The sequence below is a fragment of the Ahaetulla prasina genome, chromosome 1 (genome assembly GCF_028640845.1).
Source record: "Ahaetulla prasina isolate Xishuangbanna chromosome 1, ASM2864084v1, whole genome shotgun sequence".
Classification (NCBI taxonomy): domain Eukaryota; kingdom Metazoa; phylum Chordata; class Lepidosauria; order Squamata; family Colubridae; genus Ahaetulla; species Ahaetulla prasina.
The window spans coordinates 366828834-366849674 of record NC_080539.1 but is presented as its reverse complement, the minus strand read 5'-3'; the positions used below and the strand labels follow the sequence as shown (position 1 = coordinate 366849674).

At 42.2% G+C, this 20841-nt stretch overlaps 1 protein-coding gene across 5 annotated transcripts in view; it reads left to right on the top strand.

Annotated features, from left to right (window-relative positions):
• Positions 1 to 3598: 3598 nt before the first annotated feature.
• The window catches only part of PWWP3A (PWWP domain containing 3A, DNA repair factor), a 52087-nt gene continuing 34844 nt past the window's right edge, over positions 3599 to 20841 (top strand). For 4 of the 5 annotated variants that reach the window (XM_058163518.1, XM_058163516.1, XM_058163514.1 and 1 more), the window contains exons 1-4: positions 4100 to 4164; positions 8135 to 8252; positions 13512 to 13600; positions 15346 to 15416. In XM_058163518.1, the coding sequence (XP_058019501.1) occupies positions 8190 to 8252; positions 13512 to 13600; positions 15346 to 15416 (223 nt within the window). In that variant the 5' untranslated portion in view covers positions 4100 to 4164; positions 8135 to 8189. Of the gene's footprint in view, positions 3674 to 4099; positions 4165 to 8134; positions 8253 to 13511; positions 13601 to 15345; positions 15417 to 20841 lie in introns of those variants that run through there. The other variant, XM_058163515.1, reaches the window with a different exon arrangement.

Below are 20841 nucleotides of genomic sequence, written 5' to 3'. Positions count from 1 at the left end.
CGGCCGATGTTCAGGCCGATGGAAATTGGAGTAGGCATAGCTGGGAATGTCGAGTTAACCTGGATAAAAGTGCTTCTGATCCAGCTTAGGCACCCTTCACATGCAAGGAGCTTCAGATCCAACTACTGCACACCAGTTCACACCTGGGTGTTTTTGTTCTGTTTAATGACTGGAGAGCACATCTGTTTCTTTTAAACTTTGCTTAGTCTCTGCAGCAGGGGTGTCAAACTTGATTTCATTGAGGGCCGCATCAGGCTTGTGTTTGACCTGGGGGAGGTGGGTGGGCAGGTGTGTGTGGCTGGGATGGGCGTGGCTAGCTAGACAACATTTGTATTGGGGGTGCCTGTGGTGTCCTGAGCACTCTGCCAGCAAAAGCGGGCTCCCGAGCTCTGTTTTTGGCTGCAACAACTTCCTGCCACCCTCTGCCAGCAAAAACAGACTCCCCCTGAGCTCTTGTTTTCGCTGACAGAGGGTGGCAGGAGGCCATCGCAGCCAAAAACGGAGCTCAGGAACCCATTTTCGCTGGCAGAGGCACCACGGGCTGGTCTTTCGCTGTTTCCAAGGCAGCCCTGCGGGCCAGATCCAAACACTCCATGGGCCGAATCCGGCCCCCGGGGCCTTGAGTTTCACACCCCTGCTCTAAAGGTAGTCCCTGACTTACAACAGTTTGTTTAGTAACCGTTCAAAGTTACAACGGCACTGAAAAAAGTGACTTACGATCGTTTTTCACAATTACAACCGTTGTAGCATCCTCATAGTCACGTAATCAAAATTTAGATTCTTGGCAACTACCTCATATTTATGGCGGTTGCAATGTCCCAGGCCAGGGTCATGTGATCCCCTTTTGTGACCTGACAAGCAAAGTCAATGGAAAAGCCAGATTCACTTAACAACTGGGTTACTAAATTGAACTTTTGCAGTGATTCACTTAACAACTGTGGCAAGAAAGATGGTAAAAAAGGGCAAAACTCGCTTAACCAATGTTTCACTTAGCAAAAAAATTTGCGCTCAATTGTGGTCATACATTGAGGATTACTTGTACTTCATAGGAGAGGGATTGGATGTAACAGTCGGTTTCTGTCCTTCCAGAGCTATCAGTCCTCATTTCCTTTTCACAGGTTATATACAATATGTGCAACATTTTCAGTTACGACCACAGTTGAGCCAAAAATTTATGTTGCTAAGCGAGACAGGTGAGTTTCCCCCCCATTTTACGACCTTTCTTGCCACAGATGTTAAGTGAATCACTGCAGTTCTTAACTTTGTTGGAAGAAATATCCATCTGGGTTCAGTTCCAAGTGGGGACAAAGACACTGGAAAAGGGATGAGATCCTGTGTGCTCCCTGGCTTTATGCTTTTTCTGAGCTTTGAACTTTCTGGGGCACAGGAAGAGTATCCTGATTGGTTGTCAAACTTCCAGGGGGTGGGAGTCTTAGCTAGCCTTGCTGGCTGATGTAATCTTCCCAGGTGTCATGTGGTGAGTTTCTGTTGCTAGATGGGTTCTATTATGATGCAGATGATGGCCCATTGACAAAGGTGGGGGGTGGCAGGAAGTTGCAGGGAGCTGCTTTGTCTTTAAAACATGTTTCTCCATTTCTCATCCAGGGAAATATAATATTCTGCCTTTTTAAATATTTTCTAAAATATTTCATTCTTCTAGGAGGGGGGTGGGTGCTAAATTCCTACAACTTAGTAACAGAGCTGCTGTTACTTCCCCTTTGACTTTGCTTATCAGAAGGTTGCAAAAGGGGATGCCGTGACCCCACCTCACTGCAACCATCATAAATATGAATCGGTTGCCAAGCGTCTGAACTTTGATCATGTGACCATGGGGATGCTGGAAAGATCGTAATTGTGCAAAAAGGTCATAAGTCACTTTTTTTCAGTGCCGTTGTAACTTTGAACGGGAATTAATTGAACTGTTGTAAATCGAAGATTACCTGTAGTAAGGATTGTTACCATTCATTTAGTGTTCGAAGTTAACAACAGCATTGAAAGCAACGACTGTTGCAGCATCCCTAGGGTCACATGATCAAAATTCAAACATTCAGACTCTTGGCAACTGGCTCATATTTATGACAGTTGCAGGTACAATCTTCCGACAAGAAAAATCAACAGGGAAGCCAGTTTCATGTAACAACTACCGTATATACTCGAGTATAAGCCGAGTTTTTCAGCACGTTTTTTGTGCTGAAAAACGTCCCCTCGGCTTATACTCGAGTATATACGGCTTATACTCGAGGTTTTTTTTTCTTCTTTTTTTCACATTATACCGGATGGCGCAAACTTGGCGGGCTTTTGCATTAGCGCGGGGAAGCCCTGCCGGTGCAGTGAGAGGGCGGGGCGGGGGAGCCGCCAGCCTTCTCGGCTGAGGGAGGGAGGCTTTCCCTGACCGGTAGCTGCCTCATTTCCCTCCCTCGGCTTATACTCGAGTCCCCAGTTTACCCCAGTTTTTTGGGGTAAAATTGGGGACCTCGGCTTATACTTGGATCGGCTTATATTCGAGTATATACGGTAAGTTAACAATTACGGTGACTCACTTAACAGAACTGTGGTGGTACACTGATTAGAATGCAGTATTGCAGGCTAATTCTGACGACTGCCAGGAGTTCGATTGTCGACTCAAGCCTTGCATCCTTCCAAGATCGGTAAAATGAGGAGCCAGATTGTTTGGGGTAATATGCTGACTCTATAAAAGTATTATAAAGCAGTATATAAGTCTTGCTATAACAACTGTGGTAAGAAAGGTTGTACAATGGGGCAGAACTCAACAGCTATTTTAGCAACAAAAAAGTTGTGGTCCACAGTCAAGAAGTACCTGTTCTTAATGACTAAAGCTTCATTTTAAGAATTAAGGCAAAATTCTTTATAGGCCCTATATTTATATTTATAAGCCCTATTCAATATCGTTCCTTTGTATTCCTAAATACAGATAATCCTCAATTTACAACCACAATGGAGACCAGCATTTCTGTTGCTAAGCAAGGCAGTTGTTAAGTGAGTCACATCTGATTTTAGGATATTTTTTGCTACACCTTAAACAAATCACTGCTGTTATTAAATGAATCACAGTCATTAAGAGAATCTGGCTTCCCCATTGACTCTGCTTGTCAGGTCGCCAAAAGTGATCACATGACCCTGGGGACTCTGCAACCGTCATAAATCTGAGTCAGTTGCCAAGCGTCTGAATTTTGATCATATCACCATCAGGATGCTGCAATGGGGTAAGTGTGGAAACGGTCACTTTTTTCACTGTGGTTGTAACTTCCAACTGTCACTAAACGAAACACGCTTCCTACAAGTTGTAAAAACATTAAAGTCAGCACAGTGTGCATTGCAGCCATTCCACTTTTAACTGCGCTTTCATTGCGTTGCACGGCATCCTAACCCAAAATTCACCCTTGAGAAAATAACTAAGGCGGAAAGTGGAGGGGGGAAAAAAACATGGTAGGGCGGGAATAAACCGGCTGTGATGGATGCAGCGTCCATTCAGGAGGCAACGCATCACTAAAGGTCCTCTGTGATTGGCTGCTTTGTCTCGAGCCGCCTCCGCACCGAGCGCGTAACAGCTCTGTCTCGCGCAAAGGTCGGGAGGGCCTCCCAGCGTTAGAGAAGCGAAGGGAGGGCAAAACTGAGTCCGAGATTGATGTTTCGCTTTCCATTCTGATTGGTGGTAAGGAAGGGGAAGGAAGGAAGGACACCCTCAGATCGGATTGACTTCTCCCGCTCTGTTACCAAACGTGCATTTTGTCCCCTTAAATGATCCACGTGCTGTGTCTACCGCTAAGCCCCGCCCCTTGCGTTGTATCTGAGTTGCTATCTAGGCTTTTGGGGGAGGGGGGAAGGGAAAGGAGTGAACCAGACCTTCGAGACGATTGGCTCCTGCTGTAATGAGTGGGCGGAGACTCCGGTAACAAATAAGGAACGGGCGGAAGAATCCGAAAGTGCCCGAGCTGGAAGGCAAAGGGCGGGATACCCGCGCCCAATGTAGAGCCCGAGTGAAGTTCAAAGAGGCGGGGCTCCTCTAGAAAAGACGGGGGGGCGTGGCCACAGCACCAGTTCTCAGCCTCAACAGTCCAGAGGAGAGGGCGGGGCGGGAGGAAGGGGCGGAGCTACCCGGTGCAGTTTTCAAATGCGACCGAGAAGGGCGAAGCTTTGGGTGTGGTAAGTTCGAGTCCCGCTCTCCCCAATTTGGTGGTTTTGGGGTGGGGGGGGAAAGGCGGAAGAAAAAAAAAAAGAATGAATGCGGTGACTGCCCTGGGGGGGGCTGCTTCCATGGGTGGTTTCCCCCACCCCCAAATATGGCTAACCTGTGACTATTTCCCTCTCCTGCTCCACTCCACGGGGGGGGGATTGCCTTACTTCAGGTTCTCCAGTCTTCCGCATTAATTTGGGTAGAGGGGGGTGTCTAAAAAAATGGAGGTGATTAAGGCAGGGATGGGGGAATCTATGGCCCCTTTAAGGACTTGTGGACTTCAACTCCCAGAATTCCTGAGCCAGCATAGCTGGCTCAGGAATTCTGGGAGTTGAAGTCCACAAGTCCTTAAAGGGGCCATAGATCCCCACCTCTGGGTTAAGGGGTACCTTAGCCTCATCTTGAAGGGGGGGAGTCCCTTTATACCCACTTCTCAGGTGTTTCTCAACCTTGGGAATTGTGGGAGTTGAAGTCCACCCCTCCTTGAAATGTCCCAGGTGGAGAAACACTGGTGGATCTTCTTTCTCTGATTTTGGGAGGAGGCCCTGTGGGGAGAATGAGATTTTTTTAAAAAAAGAAAACAAAAGTATTTGTTAAATGCATCACAGCCTCCCCCACACTCTCACACTGCACCTCTTTCGCCCAAGTTCACAGAAAGTAGTGCAGGCGGTCCTTGATTAGCGACGACCTCAGGCAGCAGCTGTTCGCAGTTGCGACGGGGATGGACCAAACGCCACCCACCAGCCCTGGCCTTTAATGAGCTTTGCGGGGCTGTTACAGCGAAAGAAAGCCGGTGCTGGCTGAAGTGCCAATTCCAAGGGCTACCTTTCTTAGACGAATATCTTTTGCATTATGTAGTTGGAAGATTAAATGAGATGATTTTGAAGGGCTCTGCTGCTTCCCTGATTTCTTTCTTTTCTTTCTTTTTTCATGTTTTATTTCTTTTGTTTATAGAGCATTCAATTTCCATGAAACTGTATGTGATCTGGGTACAGTTATTTTTAAACAGTCATAAAATACATATTTGTTGTAGTATTCGTCACGATAATATTAATAATGTAATAATACTTAACATCATCTTCTTTTCCACATTAACATTTCCTCTTTTTATATCTCCTCCTTTTTAACGAACTGTTTCTATTTTCTAGCCATTGATAAAATACATCCCATATCAAAAAAATACTCAGTTTCTTCTTTATCCTTAATGATGTTGTTAGTTGCGAAGTCGTGTCCGACCCATCGTGACGACGTTCCTCCAGGCCTTCCTATCCGCTACCATCCTCTGGAGTCCATTTATGCTCATGCCGACTGCTTCAGTGACTCCATCCAGCCACCTCGCTCTCTGCCGTCCCCTTCTTCTTTTGCCCTCAATCGTTCCCAGCATTCGGCTCTTCTCCAGTGAGTCCTTCTTTCTCATTAGGTGGCCGTAGTATTTGAGTTTCCTCTTCAGGATCTGGCCTTCTAAAGAGGATTCAGTGTTGATCTCCTCTAGGACTTAATATTATCCTTAATAGTGAGTGTTAATCTATCCATTTCTGCACATTCTAGTATTTTCTTAATTACATTCCCCTCTTGACGGAATCTCATTATTTTTCCATTGCTGTGTAAATACAATTCTAGTTGCGGTTAGTATATGCAAAACCAGATATATAGTCTTTTTATCATATTTTTCCGGTAGAATGCCCAACAAAAAATCTCTGGTTTCAAGTCTGTGTGTGGTTTTGTCATTTTTTCAACCAAGTATGTATTTTTTTTGCTTCCCTAATTTCTTAACATGCGAACCGGCCTTCCCAGGGCACATTTTCTTACCCCAGCAGGCATATTTTCTTATTTATTTGATACATTTATATAACTGCCCATCTCGTGTATTTGTTTCTGATATAATCCTCAGTGAGGACTCCAGATGGGACATGCTGCTTTTCAAATGGAAGAGCAATACGTGTCATTAATCGGTGGGTGGCCTTCCACTTACATCAATTAGTACATTTAGCCAGCATGAAAGTATGCAAATATCTATCTGTTTTGGCTTTGTGAAAGTTTGTTTTAGATTTTTATCTTGCATATTTTTCATCATTCAAGGCAAACATACCAATTCTTCCTTCCTTCTCCTAAGATTCTAGTTTTTTCCTAGGAAGAAAAAAATGTTAGATATGTTTGCTACTGTGTTATTTATAAAAATAACAGAGGCGAGATTAAAAAAACAAAACCCAAAAGGATGACATATCTGCGTAGTCTCTGGGATTCCTGTTGAATATTTAAATTTTAATCCTCTTGGTTTTCAAATCAGTCAGACTAGGTTGGCAGAATTCTGCTGGTGCTGCTTTCCGTTGCTTGGGCAGTTGCAGGCGGAATGAGTTAGAATAGAATAGAATAACAGAGTTGGAAGGGACCTTGGAGGCCTTCTAGTCCAACCCCCTGCTTAGGCAGGAAAGCCTACACCACTTCAGACAAATGGTTATCCAACATCTTCTTAAAAACTTCCAGTGTTGGAGCATTTACAACTTCTGGAGGCAAGTTGCCCCACTCATTAATTGTTCTGACTGTCAGGAAATTTCTCCTTAGTTCTAAGTTTCTGCTGTTGGTTTAGAACCAACTTGACCAAACATATTATAATTAATGGGTTTGGGCCAATCGGTTTTATTCCAGCCTAATTTCCTTTGCTGCTCTGTGGTGCAGACCAAAGAGAAGGTTTAGAGGTGACATCCAGTACTACTTGAGGGGTTGTCACTCCTTCGGGAGATAGGGCGGTATATAAATTTGAATAAATAAATAAAATAAATAATAAGAAAAGAGGGTCAACCCATCCTTCAAAGCATTAGAGGGCAGGAGAAGAAGCAGTGGGTGGAACTCCTTAAAGAGAGATCGAACCTGAAACTAAGGAGAAATTTAAGAAATGAATAATTAACCCACCATAACTAAGAAAGCGAAGTGGGCAAGTGGGCCACTCACTCACTCAGCCCAACACAAAGGGTTGCTGTCTTTTATTTTTATTTATTTATTTGTCAATCATATATAGGATAACAGGTAAAAGTATAAACATAATTTGGATACAAGAGTAATTAAAAAGGAATATTAGGATAGGGACAGTAGGCACGCAGGTGCACTTATGCACACCCCTTACAGACCTCTTAGAAATAGGGTGAGGTCAATATTAGACAGTTTAAGCTTCTTGTTAGAAAAATAGGCGGAAGAAGGTGTGTTGGCTATGTACATCACCAGTTATTTGTAAAAATAGTAAGGGTGGGATACAAATAAAATAATGGAACAGCTTTCCTATTGGGAGTTGTGGGTGCTCCATCACTGAAGATTTTCAAGCATAGACTGGACAACCATTTGATCAGAATGGTATAAAGTCTACCTTGAGCATGAGGTTGAACTAGAAGACCTTTGAGGCCCCTTCCAACCCTGCGATTCTATGATTCTAAATATTCTAAATATTTTCTGGCGTATCAATGTGAACAAATGAATATTTTTATTAGCGGAATTCCTTGGGGTTGATCTAGAAAAAAGGTTGATACTACCAGTTTATGGAATGGAGCGTAGGTAGTCCATGACGTACAACACAATTGAGCCCAAAATTTCTGTTGCTAAGCAAGACAGTTGTTAAGTGAATTTTGCTCCATATTATGACTTTTCTTGCCACAATTGTTAAGCGAATCGCTGCAGTTGTTAAGTTAGTAAGATGGTTGTTAAGTGAATCCGGCTTCCCCATTGACTTTGCTTCTCAGAAGGTCACAAAAGGTGATCACATGACCCTGGGACATTAAAACTGTCATAAATATGAGTCAGTTGCTCAGCATCCAAATTTTGATCGTGTGCTCACAGGGGTGCTGCAGTGGTTCTAAATGTGAAAAATGGTCACTTTTTTCAGTGCCATTGTAACTTCAAACAGTCACTAAACAAGCTGTTGTAATGATTTGTTTTGTTACTGTAACCTAGAACATCTCTGCTAGCAAGCCTTTAACCTGGATCCCCAGCTGAACATCCATCAAGGATGACGATGAGTGAAGGAGAATACGTCTTTTGCAAGTGGAAAAAGCGGCTGTGGCCAGCACAGGTATGTAATGGGCCAACCCTGATTATTTCTGATTTGTGGAAGAGTCATATCCAGATTGGCTAAAAAATACTTTACCCATTTGAGCTCAGATGGCAAGTCAACTGTATTTGGTTTTGGGTTTTGATTGTTCTAGTTGCAAACTATCTTTAACCAAAGGGAAAGGATCACCCTGTTATTTTAAAAGGCTTCCTCCCATTAGAAGGATGTCATTCCCACCCAGTTGGGATGTAGGAGACATGAATTACCATATTTTTCGGAGTATAAGATGCACCTTTTCCCCCCAAAAAAGAGGGTGAAAATCTGGGTGCGTCTTATAGTCTGAATGTAGCCCCGCCCAGCTTCTCAAACGGAGGTTTCAGAGGCTGAAAAAAGCATCAGAAACAGAGCTTCAGAAAAAAAGCCCCAAACGGAGCTTCAGAAAAAAAAGATCCCAAACAGAGCTTCAGAGGCTTTTTTTCTGAAGCTCTGTTTCGGAGGCTTTCAGAGGCAGAAAAAAGTTTTTTCTGAAACAGAGTTTCAGAGGCGGAAAAAAAAAAGAGCAAGGCATAGAGCTCACAACCAAGGAACCTGTTGCTAAAATTCATCTCTGGGAACAGCTGATTGGGAGTATTTGAAATCAATAGAATCATCAAACTATACGTACCACAAATCACCACAAAAATAAAAAAAACAAATTACCCATATCAATAAAAAAGCTTCAATCCAAAAAAAAAATCCTTCTGGAGAAGAAAGAAAAAGGGCTGTGTAGCAAACTTCAAAAACCACTACAGAAATATTTGCAACCAAATAAAACCTGAATGCACCATTTACCACACAAAGCAAGTGTGGTTCAAGTTTGGAATGCACCATTTACCACACTTCTGCGCACAAATTCCAATCGTGCTTTTTATAATTTTGTGAACAATAAACTTAAAGAATCCATTCCACCACTAAAAGAATCTAACGGCAAAGAATGTAACGATGAAACAGTTAAAGCAAACCTCTTTAACATGTTCTTTGGCTCAGTCTTTGTCAACAGTGATGGCACATATCCGACATTCCCCAATCGTACCAACAATGAGTACAACGACTTAACACATATAGACTTCACAGAAGATAATGTTGAAAAAGCTCTTCGCAAACTGAAACCATCTGTATCTATTGGGCCTGATGGACTATGTGCATACTTCTTAAAAAAAGTTTCCACTAATATAGCAGAACCCCTAAGCATAATCTTTGATAAAGCTTTCACGACTGGTTCCCTTCCCAAACTTTGGTCTCTAGCCACAGTCATCCCTATCTTCAAAAAAGGAGATCCCAGCCTAGTTGAAAATTACAGACCAATCTCTCTATGCTGCGTCACCTGCAAAGTAATGGAATCTATCATCAACCAATCCATTACCCTCCACCTAGAAACAAACAACCTACTCTCTAATAAACAATTTGGTTTCAGAAAAAAATTATCATGTAACTTACAACTTCTCCACTGCAAAAACATATGGACTACTAATCTTGATCAAGGCAAAGCAATAGATGCAATCTACATAGACTTCTGCAAAGCTTTTGACTCAGTAGTACATGATAAACTTCTCCTAAAACTAAAATCCTACAGCATTTCAGGACCTCTTCACAATTGGATAACTGCTTTCCTGTCAAACAGACAACAAGTGGTCAAAATTGGCAATGCTCTATCAAATCCTGTTCCTGTCAAAAGTGGCGTTCCTCAAGGCAGCGTTCTTGGACCAACGCTCTTCATACTATACATAAATGATCTCTGTGACCATATCTCAAGTTATTGTGTTCTCTTTGCTGATGATGTCAAACTATTTAACACCACCAACAATACTACTACCCTTCAAAAAGACCTTGACTTTGTATCCGATTGGTCTAAAACTTGGCAACTCCAAATCTCAACCAGCAAATGCTCAGTCTTACATATTGGAAAAAAGAACCCAAACACTAAGTACAAGCTTGATGGACATTACCTTACAGATGACCCCCACCCTGTTAAAGACCTTGGAGTTTTCATATCAAATGATCTAAGTGCCAAAGCCCACTGCAACTACATAGCAAAAAAGGCTCTAAGAGTTGTAAACCTAATTTTGCGTAGCTTCTTTTCCAAAAATTCTACACTACTAACCAGAGCATACAAAACATTTGCTAGACCTATTCTTGAATACAGCTCACCTGTCTGGAACCCATACCACATCTCTGACATTAATACAATTGAACAAGTCCAGAAATATTTTACAAGAAGAGTTCTCCGCTCCTCTGAAAACAACAAAATTCCTTATACCACCAGACTTGAAATCCTGGGATTAGAAAACTTAGAACTCCGCCGACTCTGACAAGACCTGTGTTTAACACACAGAATCATCTATTGCAATGTCCTTCCTGTTAAAGACTACTTCAGCTTCAATCGCAATAATACAAGAGCAAATAATAGATTCAAACTTAATGTTAACCGCTTCAATCTTGATTGCAGAAAATATGACTTTTGTAACAGAGTTGTTAACGCTTGGAACACACTGCCTGACTCTGTGGTCTCTTCTCAAACTCCCAAAAGCTTTAACCAAAAACTGTCTACTATAGATCTCACCCCATTCCTAAGAGGACTATAAGGGGCGTGCATAAGTGCACAAAAGTGCCTCCCGTTCCTGTCCTATTGTTTCCTTTCATTATATATACGCTTATATGTTGTATAGTTGTTTCATGCTTATGCTTATATATACTGTTGTGACAAAATAAAATAATAAAATAATAATAATATTCCAGGAGGCCAATCCACCTGCCAATCAGTTTTTTTTCTTATTTTCCTCCCAAAAAACTAAGGTGCATCTTATACTCTGAAAAACACGGTACTTCTGCAAATCCCAAAGAGTGTAATCATGATTTGTGATAGCTAAATACAAAAAAAAAAAACCTTTAAGTAAGACATGATTCTTGATGGTTTCATGGACCTCTTGGCAATCATACGGCTCTGCTTCCTGTTTTTCATTTATTTACGAACAATGTACTCCGACAACAGATAACAGTTCTGGCAACGAACCTGTGTTTGCCTGACAAGTTCTCCTCAGACCAGCTTAATTGCAGTGCAGGAATAAACAGAAGCCAAAGTCTGAATCACAAAATAGCACAGCCAAAGCTCCCAAAGGTCTGTTTTTGTCCGTCACGGAGCCCAAAGGCAGCTCCACCCACTTTTATACCCTGTGGGGTGTGGCTCCGTGACTCAGCACTCCCTGGGCCAGCCCTTTCTTTCCTTTTGCTACGCAAGCTTCAGTCAGCGTCGCTGCCTCGCATCTAACCACAATTGATTCTCCTCAGCTGGCTCTTGGAGCTCTGCCAGGGAGGAGGAGGAGGGGTCGGGGAAAAGAGGCCATGTCAGCTCCTCCTCCTCCATCTGGCCTGCTTCTGGAATCTGGAGCGGAGCCAGAGAGGAAGATTCTGCAGAGGGAAGCCCTGTCGGCTCTTCCCCCTCACTCTCGTGAGTCACTCTCAGCCAGGAGGCCCGGCTCGGGGGGGGGGGTACAGCAGACACAACACCTGAATTCTGTTTAGAATTCTGCAAAAGCCAACCAGCTGTGCCACTGACAAAGGTGTGGGGGTTATAGCAAGCCACTGGGTTTATGTATTTGGTTTTCAGCCTGCCTTTATTAATTAAGTAATAAGTAATAATATTAAGTAACCCAAGGCAGAGAATATATCAAATATTCATTCCTTCATCTTATTTTCACCACCACCACCACAACAACCCACCTCACTCCGAGAGAGACTGGCCAAAGTCACCCAACCAGTTTTCTTGCATAAGGCAGGACTGGTACTTATCTCCTTGGCTCGAAGTCACCCAGCTGGCTTGTGTGCCTGAAACAGGACTAGAATTCACAGTCTCCTGGCTTCTAGCCTGGTATCTTAACTACTAGACCAGGGGTCGGCAACCTTAAACACTCAAAGAGCCACAAAGGTCCTAATCGGAAGCACCCGTTCAATTCTGGAGCCAACCGGAAGTCCGGTTCCCCCATCATAGTCTCCTCCCGGTGCGGTGTCCTTTTTCCTCTGCCGACTAGAAGTCCGGTTCCCCCACTATAGAGTCTCCTCCTAGCGCAGCATCCTTTTTCTTCTGCCGACTAGAAGTCCGGTTCCCCCACCATAGAATCTCCTCCTAGTGCGGCATTCTTTTTCCTTTCCCTGTCCTAACCGAAAGCCCTATCAATTGTGGAGCCGACCAGCAACAGGGAGCAGAGGGATGAAAGAGCCACATGAGGCTCCAGAGCCCCGGGTTGCTGACCCCTGCACTAGACCAAACAGTATTGCTTGTTGTGCTCATATTGTTGCCAAGAAAATTATATGTGTACACACAGAGTCCCCAGGTGAATTTCTTTGCCTTCTACATTTTCACTCATGTTGGAATGTCAGCTGTAATTCAGGATCCTCTTCCCCACATCTTAATTATTTTCTCACGATGGGCTATCATCGTACTTACGGGACCGCCTGCTGTTACCTCATGCCTCCCACCGACCCGTACGCTCACACAGAGAGGGTCTTCTCAGGGTGCCGTCCGCCAAACAATGTCGGCTGGCGGCCCCCCGGGGCAGGGCCTTCTCTGTGGGAGCTCCTACGCTCTGGAACGAACTTCCCCCTGGACTACGTCAAGTGCCTGATCTTCGGACCTTTCACCGTGAGCTGAAAACGCACTTATTTATTCAAGCGGGACTGGCTTAATATTTTTTAATTTTTAACTGGGGTTTTATTATTTTAGGGTTTGTAATTTTAAATTTTAAATTTTTTAAATGTTGGCCATTTTTTCTAATATGCTCGGTTTTACCTTGATGAACGTATCTTTTCTTTTATGTACACTGAGAGCATATGCACCAAGACAAATTCCTTGTGTGTCCAATCACACTTGGCCAATAAAATTCTATTCTATTCTATTCTATTCTAAATGGTTGTCTTAATTGTATATTTTTATGTTTTTTATCTTTTGGCTGTATACCGCCCTGAGTCCTTTGGGAGAAGGGCGGTATAAAAATTTAATAAATAAATAAAATAAATAAAAATCAATTTTCAGGGTTTTTTTTCTTCCACAGCTGCATTGGAAGGGAAAATATCTGGCCCTGAGAATTCTGAAGAATATTTAAAACAAAAACCAAGCAATTTCAGTGCTTGGTATCATGCCTTTCTCACAATAGAAATACGTTTCTATTTCTCTGCTGCAGTTCTCTAGATTTTCTGTTTCTCGGAATTTGGACCCTTTAAAAAAAAAATCCATACTTTTTCTTCCAGATCTTGTCTAGAAGCCAGAGTTCCAGAGGGCGTCTGCTTCCTGAGAAGCTCGGTTCCATTCGGCTCAAAATTATTGCTGAAGATAAACAGTTAAGTTTCTGAGGATTTGAGGCCTCTTACGCTGCTTTTTTATATGTCTTAATTCACCAGTAAGTTTGACTTTGATTTGCCAAATAAATCCATTAAAGCCCCCAGGTCCTGGGCTCCTATTTTTTTTTTTTTTTTTTAAATAAATTCCTTATGGGATGTTATTTGGGATAAAACAGGAATAGTCACAGCTATTTTCAGGCTGGCAAAATGTTGACAAGCACTCTTAGAGTTGTAATCCTATCAAAGACAATCCTAGGTAAGGGAAGGTGGTGGTGTTGATTTGCTCAAGAGGGTTAGGGTTAGAAGATATTTATTTAAATATTTATTTAGATAGATATTTGATTTTTTATTTTTTTTTGCATTTATATCCTGCCCTTCTCCGAAGACTCAGGGCGGCTTACACTATGTCAAGCAATAGTCTTCATCCGTTTGTATATTATATACAAAGTCAACTTATTGCCCCCAACAATCTGGGTCCTCATTTTACCTACCTTATAAAGGATGAAAGGCTGAGTCAACCTTGGGCCTGGTGGGGCTTGAACCTGCAGTAATTGCAAGCAGCTGCTGTTAATAACAGACTGCATTAGTCTGTTGAGCCACCAGAGGCTCAACAGATAAATAGATTAATAAATAATAAACAGATAATAAATAAATATTTATTAGATAAATATTTATTTAGATATTTAAAAATATCACAGCTGTTGAACTAAAGCATTCTTGGCCATGTTGTTCTGACCTGGCCTTGGTAACAGACTCCTCGCAAAGAAAAACCTCTCTTTAATTACACCTTGGGAATTAACTTCATTCACCAACAGAAAGTCCAGGCAAGGAGTCCTGCAAGGAGTTAACTGAAGGAATTCAGTTATTCTTATCGGCTCATTAAGATTAAATGTAAGGCTGCAAATTAAGTCAAAGAAATAAACAAACCTCAGTTCTGGCAAGGCAGTCTTTCTCCAACAAAACACATAGGGAGCAAACTTTCTAGAAAGGCGAAGGAAATGCTTGCTACAACCACCCGTCCCTTTTCCTCCTACCGTATTTTTTCGACTATTAAGATACACAGGAGTATAAGACGCACCTTAGTTTTTGGGGAGGAAAATAAGAAAAAAGCTGATTGGGGGTGGATCGGCCTCCTGGAATACCCCCCCCAATCAACTGTTCCCAGAGGTGAACTTTAGCAGTAGATTCGTTGGTTGTGAGCTCTGCGCTTTGCTTTTTTTTTTCTTCCAGCCTCTGAAACTTCCGTTTCAGAGGCTGGGCGGGGCTACATTTGGAATATAAGATGCACCCAGATTTTCACCCTCTTTTGGGGGGTAAAAAAGTGCGTCTTATATTCCAAAAAATATGGTATTTATTCCCCAGCCAGGGAGGGGCCATTCAGAGTCCATTCAGCGTCCCTGTTTGTTTTGCTTCCCGAGCTGACTCATTGTCCTCCAATTGTTCACCTCTCCTATCTGTGCATAGGCGCATCTGGAACAGGCCCCAGCTGTTGCTCCTCCTCACTCATCTCCGACTCCAAAGGCAGCTGCCTCTCCGGTAGCTGGGAAATGCCGGACGTCCCTGGCTCTGTCTCTGTGTCCGACGCTGAGCATCCATCAGAGCCTTCCCCAGGCTCCAGAACTGGCCCAACTTCTTCCCCAACCTCCTCCTCATCCGAGTCTGCCACGAGCTCCGCTGGCAGCTGGCAGGCCACAACACACGTAAAACCAAAAAGTTTAATGCTTTTCTTTTTCCCTTTTTCAAGGGTCACCATGCGTATTGCCCATATTGTGCCTCTGACAATAAAAAGCATTGAAGATATTGCAGAAAAATTGGGTATGTTTTTCTTTTATTTGTTCAGCCATGACTATGAAATCCTGCATGTTTGTCTGTTTTCCTAAGTTATCTTTCCTGAAATTTCCTGACAGTTAGAACAATTAATCAGTGGAACAACTTGCCTCCAGAAGTTGTGAATTTTCCAAAACTGGAAGTTTTTAAGAAGATGTTGGATAACCATTTGTCTGAAGTGGTGTAGGGTTTCCTGCCTAAGGAGGGGGTTGGACTAGAAGACCTCCAAGGTCCCTTCCAACTCTATTCTGTTCTATCTAGATAATGAGGGGCCCAAAAATCTTGGGCTAGACTTAAGTAGCCGAAGACAGGCAAACTCTGTTAAAAATGGTTCTCTTGATTCTGTTTGTGTTTAGGTATCTTCTTTGTCAAAATTCTCACAATAGCTTTTGTTTTATAACACTGATTTGCATCCGTAAAAGATCTAATTCCAAAGAAAAGGAATAAAGGGATGAGAACATACTCGGCTGAAATTATGTCATTGTTCTTAATAGACTGGTGCGGGGATGGGGAAGAGATAGAATTTTTTTTTACTTTTTGTTATAGCATTTTTAGTATGTTTTTGTTTTGTTGAATTTTTAATAAAAAAAATCTTTGAAAATGTAAGAATGGGTTAGACTTAAGGACAACTCCTAGATATAAATAGGCTGGCTACTATGAAAAGTGCCTGGCAGCGTTTCCCTTCCTTAGGCTGACAAACTGCTGAAGCCGGAACCAAGAATTGCTGTGTGTGTTTTTAATATACCGGTACAGCCCGTTTTCAGCAGTTCCTGAAAGCATTGTGTGGCTTTAGCAGTTCGTTGGCTTGAGGAAGCACAATTTTTAGTAGTAGGCAGTCCATTTGTAAGTGCCAGTTCCAACCTAAGGTAAAGGTAAAGGTTCCCCTCGCACATACGTGCTAGTTGTTGCCAACTCTAGGGAGCGGTGCTCATCTCCCTTTCAAAGCTGAAGAGCCAGCGCTGTCCGAAGACGCCTCCGTGGTCATGTGGCCGGCATGACTCAATGTCAAAAGCGCATGGAACGCTGTTACCTTCCCACCAAAGGTGCTCCCTATTTTTCTACTTGCATTTTTACGTGCTTTCGAAACTGCTAGGTTGGCAGAAACTGGGACAAGTAATGGGAGCTCACCCCGTTACACGGCAGCACTAGGGATTCGAACCACCGAGCTGCCGACCTTTCGATCGACAAGCTCAACGTCCTAGCCCCTGAGCCACCGCGTCCCTGAGCTACCTTTCCAATCTACATACATATAAATTGGAGTTAAAGACAGATTAAAAACAGATTTAGGAACAGAACTCATTCTTCCTCCAACACTGGTGGATTTTAAGAAGAGACTGGACAACCATTTGTCTGAAATGGTATAGCATTTCCTGCCTGAGCAGGGGGTTGGACTAGAAGACCTCCAAGGTCCCTTCCAACTCTGTTACTCTGTTATGCTTATGTCCAGACACAACCTGTAGACAAAAGGCAAAAGGATGAGGTCATAATAGCTCATAGTATACCCAGTATAGATAGTCCTCGATTTATGACTGTAATAGAGCCAACCAATTACAGTTATGAAACAACTGATTTCATGCCTTTTTTTTTTTTTTTTTTGACTGGATGTGAATGCCAGTTTTCAGCAAAAATATAACACACTGTTTTATTTTTTTTTATTTTTTTATTTAAATTTTTATACCGCCCTTCTCCCGAAGGACTCAGGGCGGTGTACAGCCAAAAATAAAAACAGCAAGTATACAAAGTTAAAATATCAATTTAAAATACCTATTCCATAATGGCCGAATTAAAACCGTCAGATTGACCTAACCTAAAATACCCCATATAAAATTACAAAGGATTAAAACTTTAAAATTTAGAATTTAAAAAATCAGTCCAATCCCGCTTGAATAAATAAGTGAGTTTTTAATTCCCGGCGAAAGGAATTATCAGTTGACCAGTTGACCGTGGGATGTTGACCGTGGGATGTTGCAGACAGCCGTAATTTTTTTTTTTTAATTTGCATTTATATCCCGCCCTTCTCCGAAGATTCAGGGCGGCTTACACTATGTCAAGCAATAGTCTCCATCCATTTGTATATTATATACAAAGTCAACTTATTGCCCCCAACAATCTGGGTCCTCATTTTACCTACCTTATAAAGGATGGAAGGCTGAGTCAACCTTGGGCCTGGTGGGACTTGAACTTGCAGTAATTGCAAGCAGCTGTGTTAATAACAGACTGTCTTAGCAGTCTGAGCCACTCAAGGATTGTCAAGCACTCAAAAGTTTGGTCACATGCTCGCAGGCGAAGATGGCAGTTAGAATTTCATAACCAGGCCATAACCTCAGGGAGGTCCATCTGGACTTCAAATGATTGCTAAGCCATTGGTCATAAGTTGAGGCCTACCTATAAGAAAAAATAATTTAGGAAGCAAAAAAATAGCCTTGGTGGTTGAGGCTAAGGTGCATCTTAATTTTTTTTTTTAAAAAAAATAATTTTTCCCCCCAGTGTTGGGTATTGGTACAGGTAGTCCTCAACTTAGAACAGTTCATTTAGTGACTGAATTATAGCACTATTGAAAAAAGTGATTTTTGACTGTTTTTCACACTTACAACCGTTGCAGCATCCCCATGGTCATGTGATCAGAATTCAGCTGCTTGTCAACCGAGTCATATTTATGACAGCTGCAGTGTCCCAGGGTCATATGATCATCTTTTCCAAACTTCTGACAAGCAAAGTCAATGGGGAAGCCAGTGATTCAGTTAACGGTGGTAAGGAAGATCATGAAATGAGGCAAAATTCAATTGTCTTACTAAGCGACAGAAATTTGGGGCTCAGTTGTGGTCGTAAGTTGAGGATGACCTATACAATTCAAGGCAGCGTTCTTAATACTCTCTCTACCTATTCCCACAACCAAAAAATGTATGAGGAGACTGGAGATTGCAAGCTTGGGGTTAATTCTGAATAATATTATCATGGTTTGATGTTCAGTCTGGATTTTGGCATTTTTATTCACCTATCAAGTCCTTCCCAAGGACATGAGATAGACAGATGTTGATCTTTGATGGTGTTATAATTATCGTTGCAGGATGTAAGCTATTCCAACTAAAGCTGCCTTTTGCATTTGACCAGTAAGAATTGTTATTATTATTTTGACTCATTGCACAATCAGCCAGATGTTCACACTGCATTTGGCATTTGAACCATAGATGGACATTATTATTATTATTATTACTACTACTACTACTACTACTACTACTACTACTATTATTATTATATAAGTTAAGCTAAGACGCTAAGTTAAGCTAAGACGCTGAGCTTGTCGATCAAAAGGTCGGCAGTTCTGCGGTTCGAATCCCTAGTGCTGCCATGTAACCAGGTGAGCTCCTGTTACTTGTCCCAGCTTCTGCCAACCTAGCAGTTCGAAAGCACATAAAAAATGCAAGTAGAAAAATAGGGATCGCTTTTGGTAGGAAGGGAATAGCGTTCCGTGCGCCTTTGGCATTGAGTCATGCCGGCCACATGACCACGGAGATGTCTTCGGACAGCGTTGGCTCTTTGGCTTTGAAACGGAGATGAGCACCGCCCCCTAGAGTCAGGAACAACTAGCACATATGTGCGAGGGGAACCTTTGCCTTTACCTTACTACTATTATTATTACTATTAATATTATTATCAAATTTGTTTGTTGCCCATCCGGTGAGTCAAGGTGACTCTAAGCTCCTGAGAGATCTGCCCTCCCTCATAAATTCATTCTACCTCTTGGGTAGCCATCCAAATTCTTTTATTCATTTGAATTTATTGAGAATTTTACATAAAGTAAAATATAAATCTAAAGAAAGAGAGGGAAAACAAAAAAGAGGAAAGAAAGAAGTGCAAGAAAATACAACCAAAGTTATGAAATATAATGACTTCCTTTTTTGTCTTCCACAATTATTAACAAATCTATCATATCCCTTCCCTCTTCTAGACATCCCTTCAACTCTTTATTTAATTCTTATGTGTTTCAATTAATAAATCCGTATTAATATTTTGGCTTCCTTTAACAAAAAGACCATAAAATATTTCTAGTCTTTAAAAAAAAACATGGTTATTGTTTTCTCCCTGACAAATTTCTGTCATTTTAACAATCTGTTCCTGCGTTGTGGGAATTTCACTACTCTTCCATCTTTGTGCATTTAATAACCTTGGTGTCATTGTCATACACCAAATTAATCTTCTGTGAGTCTTTTATAATTAAGTATCCATAAGTCCCAATAAAAAACCTCCAGGGTGGGTTTTTTTGGTTACAATATGAATCTTTAAAATTCTTCAAATTCTTTGTATTGTTGGTATATTTATATCCAAAGTTTCTTGGGTTTGTCTCAAGTCCTCCGTACGTGATAAAATGTCCCTTCATGGTTTTTTCCCACATTTCCAGCATTGAGCAGAGGTCCCTTTATACATTTTTGATACTATCCAGATTCCTGGCAGGGCCATATCTTCAGCTAGTGAATTCTTCCAGTTAATTAGAGGTCCTGTGCTTCCTTTTATAAGCCTGTCTGCATTCCACCCCCCTTAATTTATTTAGTTTCTAGGCCACCCAACTCCAAAAGGGACTCTCAGCAGCTTCACAAGATAAAAAGCAGGAAAAGAAAACCACAACATTAAAAAGCAAGTTGTTCTGAGGGTTCAATACCCAGAAATTTCCCCCCCCCCACATCTCTTCCATACACCCGGTTGTTTTCAGCCGTCTCAAGTTTGATGTGCGTGTACTTCAACTCAGTGGTGGGATTCAGCCAGTTCGCACCACTTTGGGAGAACCGGTTGTTAACTTTCTGAACAGTTTGGCAAACTGGTTGTTGGAAGAAATCATTAGGTCAGAGAACCGGTTGTTAAACTACTTGAATCTCACCTTCAACTCCCAGAATTCCCCAGCCAGGGTGTCAGGGTTCCAAGAACACCCCCAACGAAATAAAGCTCTGAGGCTTGAGGTTCCTCAAAGTTCCAATTTATTAGAGATGTCATGTTGGCACAGCTGGGAAAACCCGAAACTGAAAGCTTCCAGGTTTTTCACAGCCAGTTGACAGTTCACAGCCCTGCCCAACACCCACAAATTCATCACATTGTCCAATCAACTCTTCACACTCAATTGGATACAATCTTCAGGCAGCCTACATCAGACGCAGGATGTCCTTGAACTTTCTAACTTTCTACCACTCCAACAACAGCCCCCTCCCAACTTCCCCAGCTAAAATATGTGGCAGTTAAGAAGCAAAAAGAAAATTGCCTTCCAAAACTGAGACAGGGTAGAAACCAGTGCAAAATTTGTCCGTCCTCCCCAATGGTGAAATCCAAATTTGTTTACTACCAGCTCTGTGGGCGTGACTTGGTGGGTATGGCGTGGCTTGGTGGGCATGACAGGGGAAGGATACTGCAAAATCTCCAGTCCCCC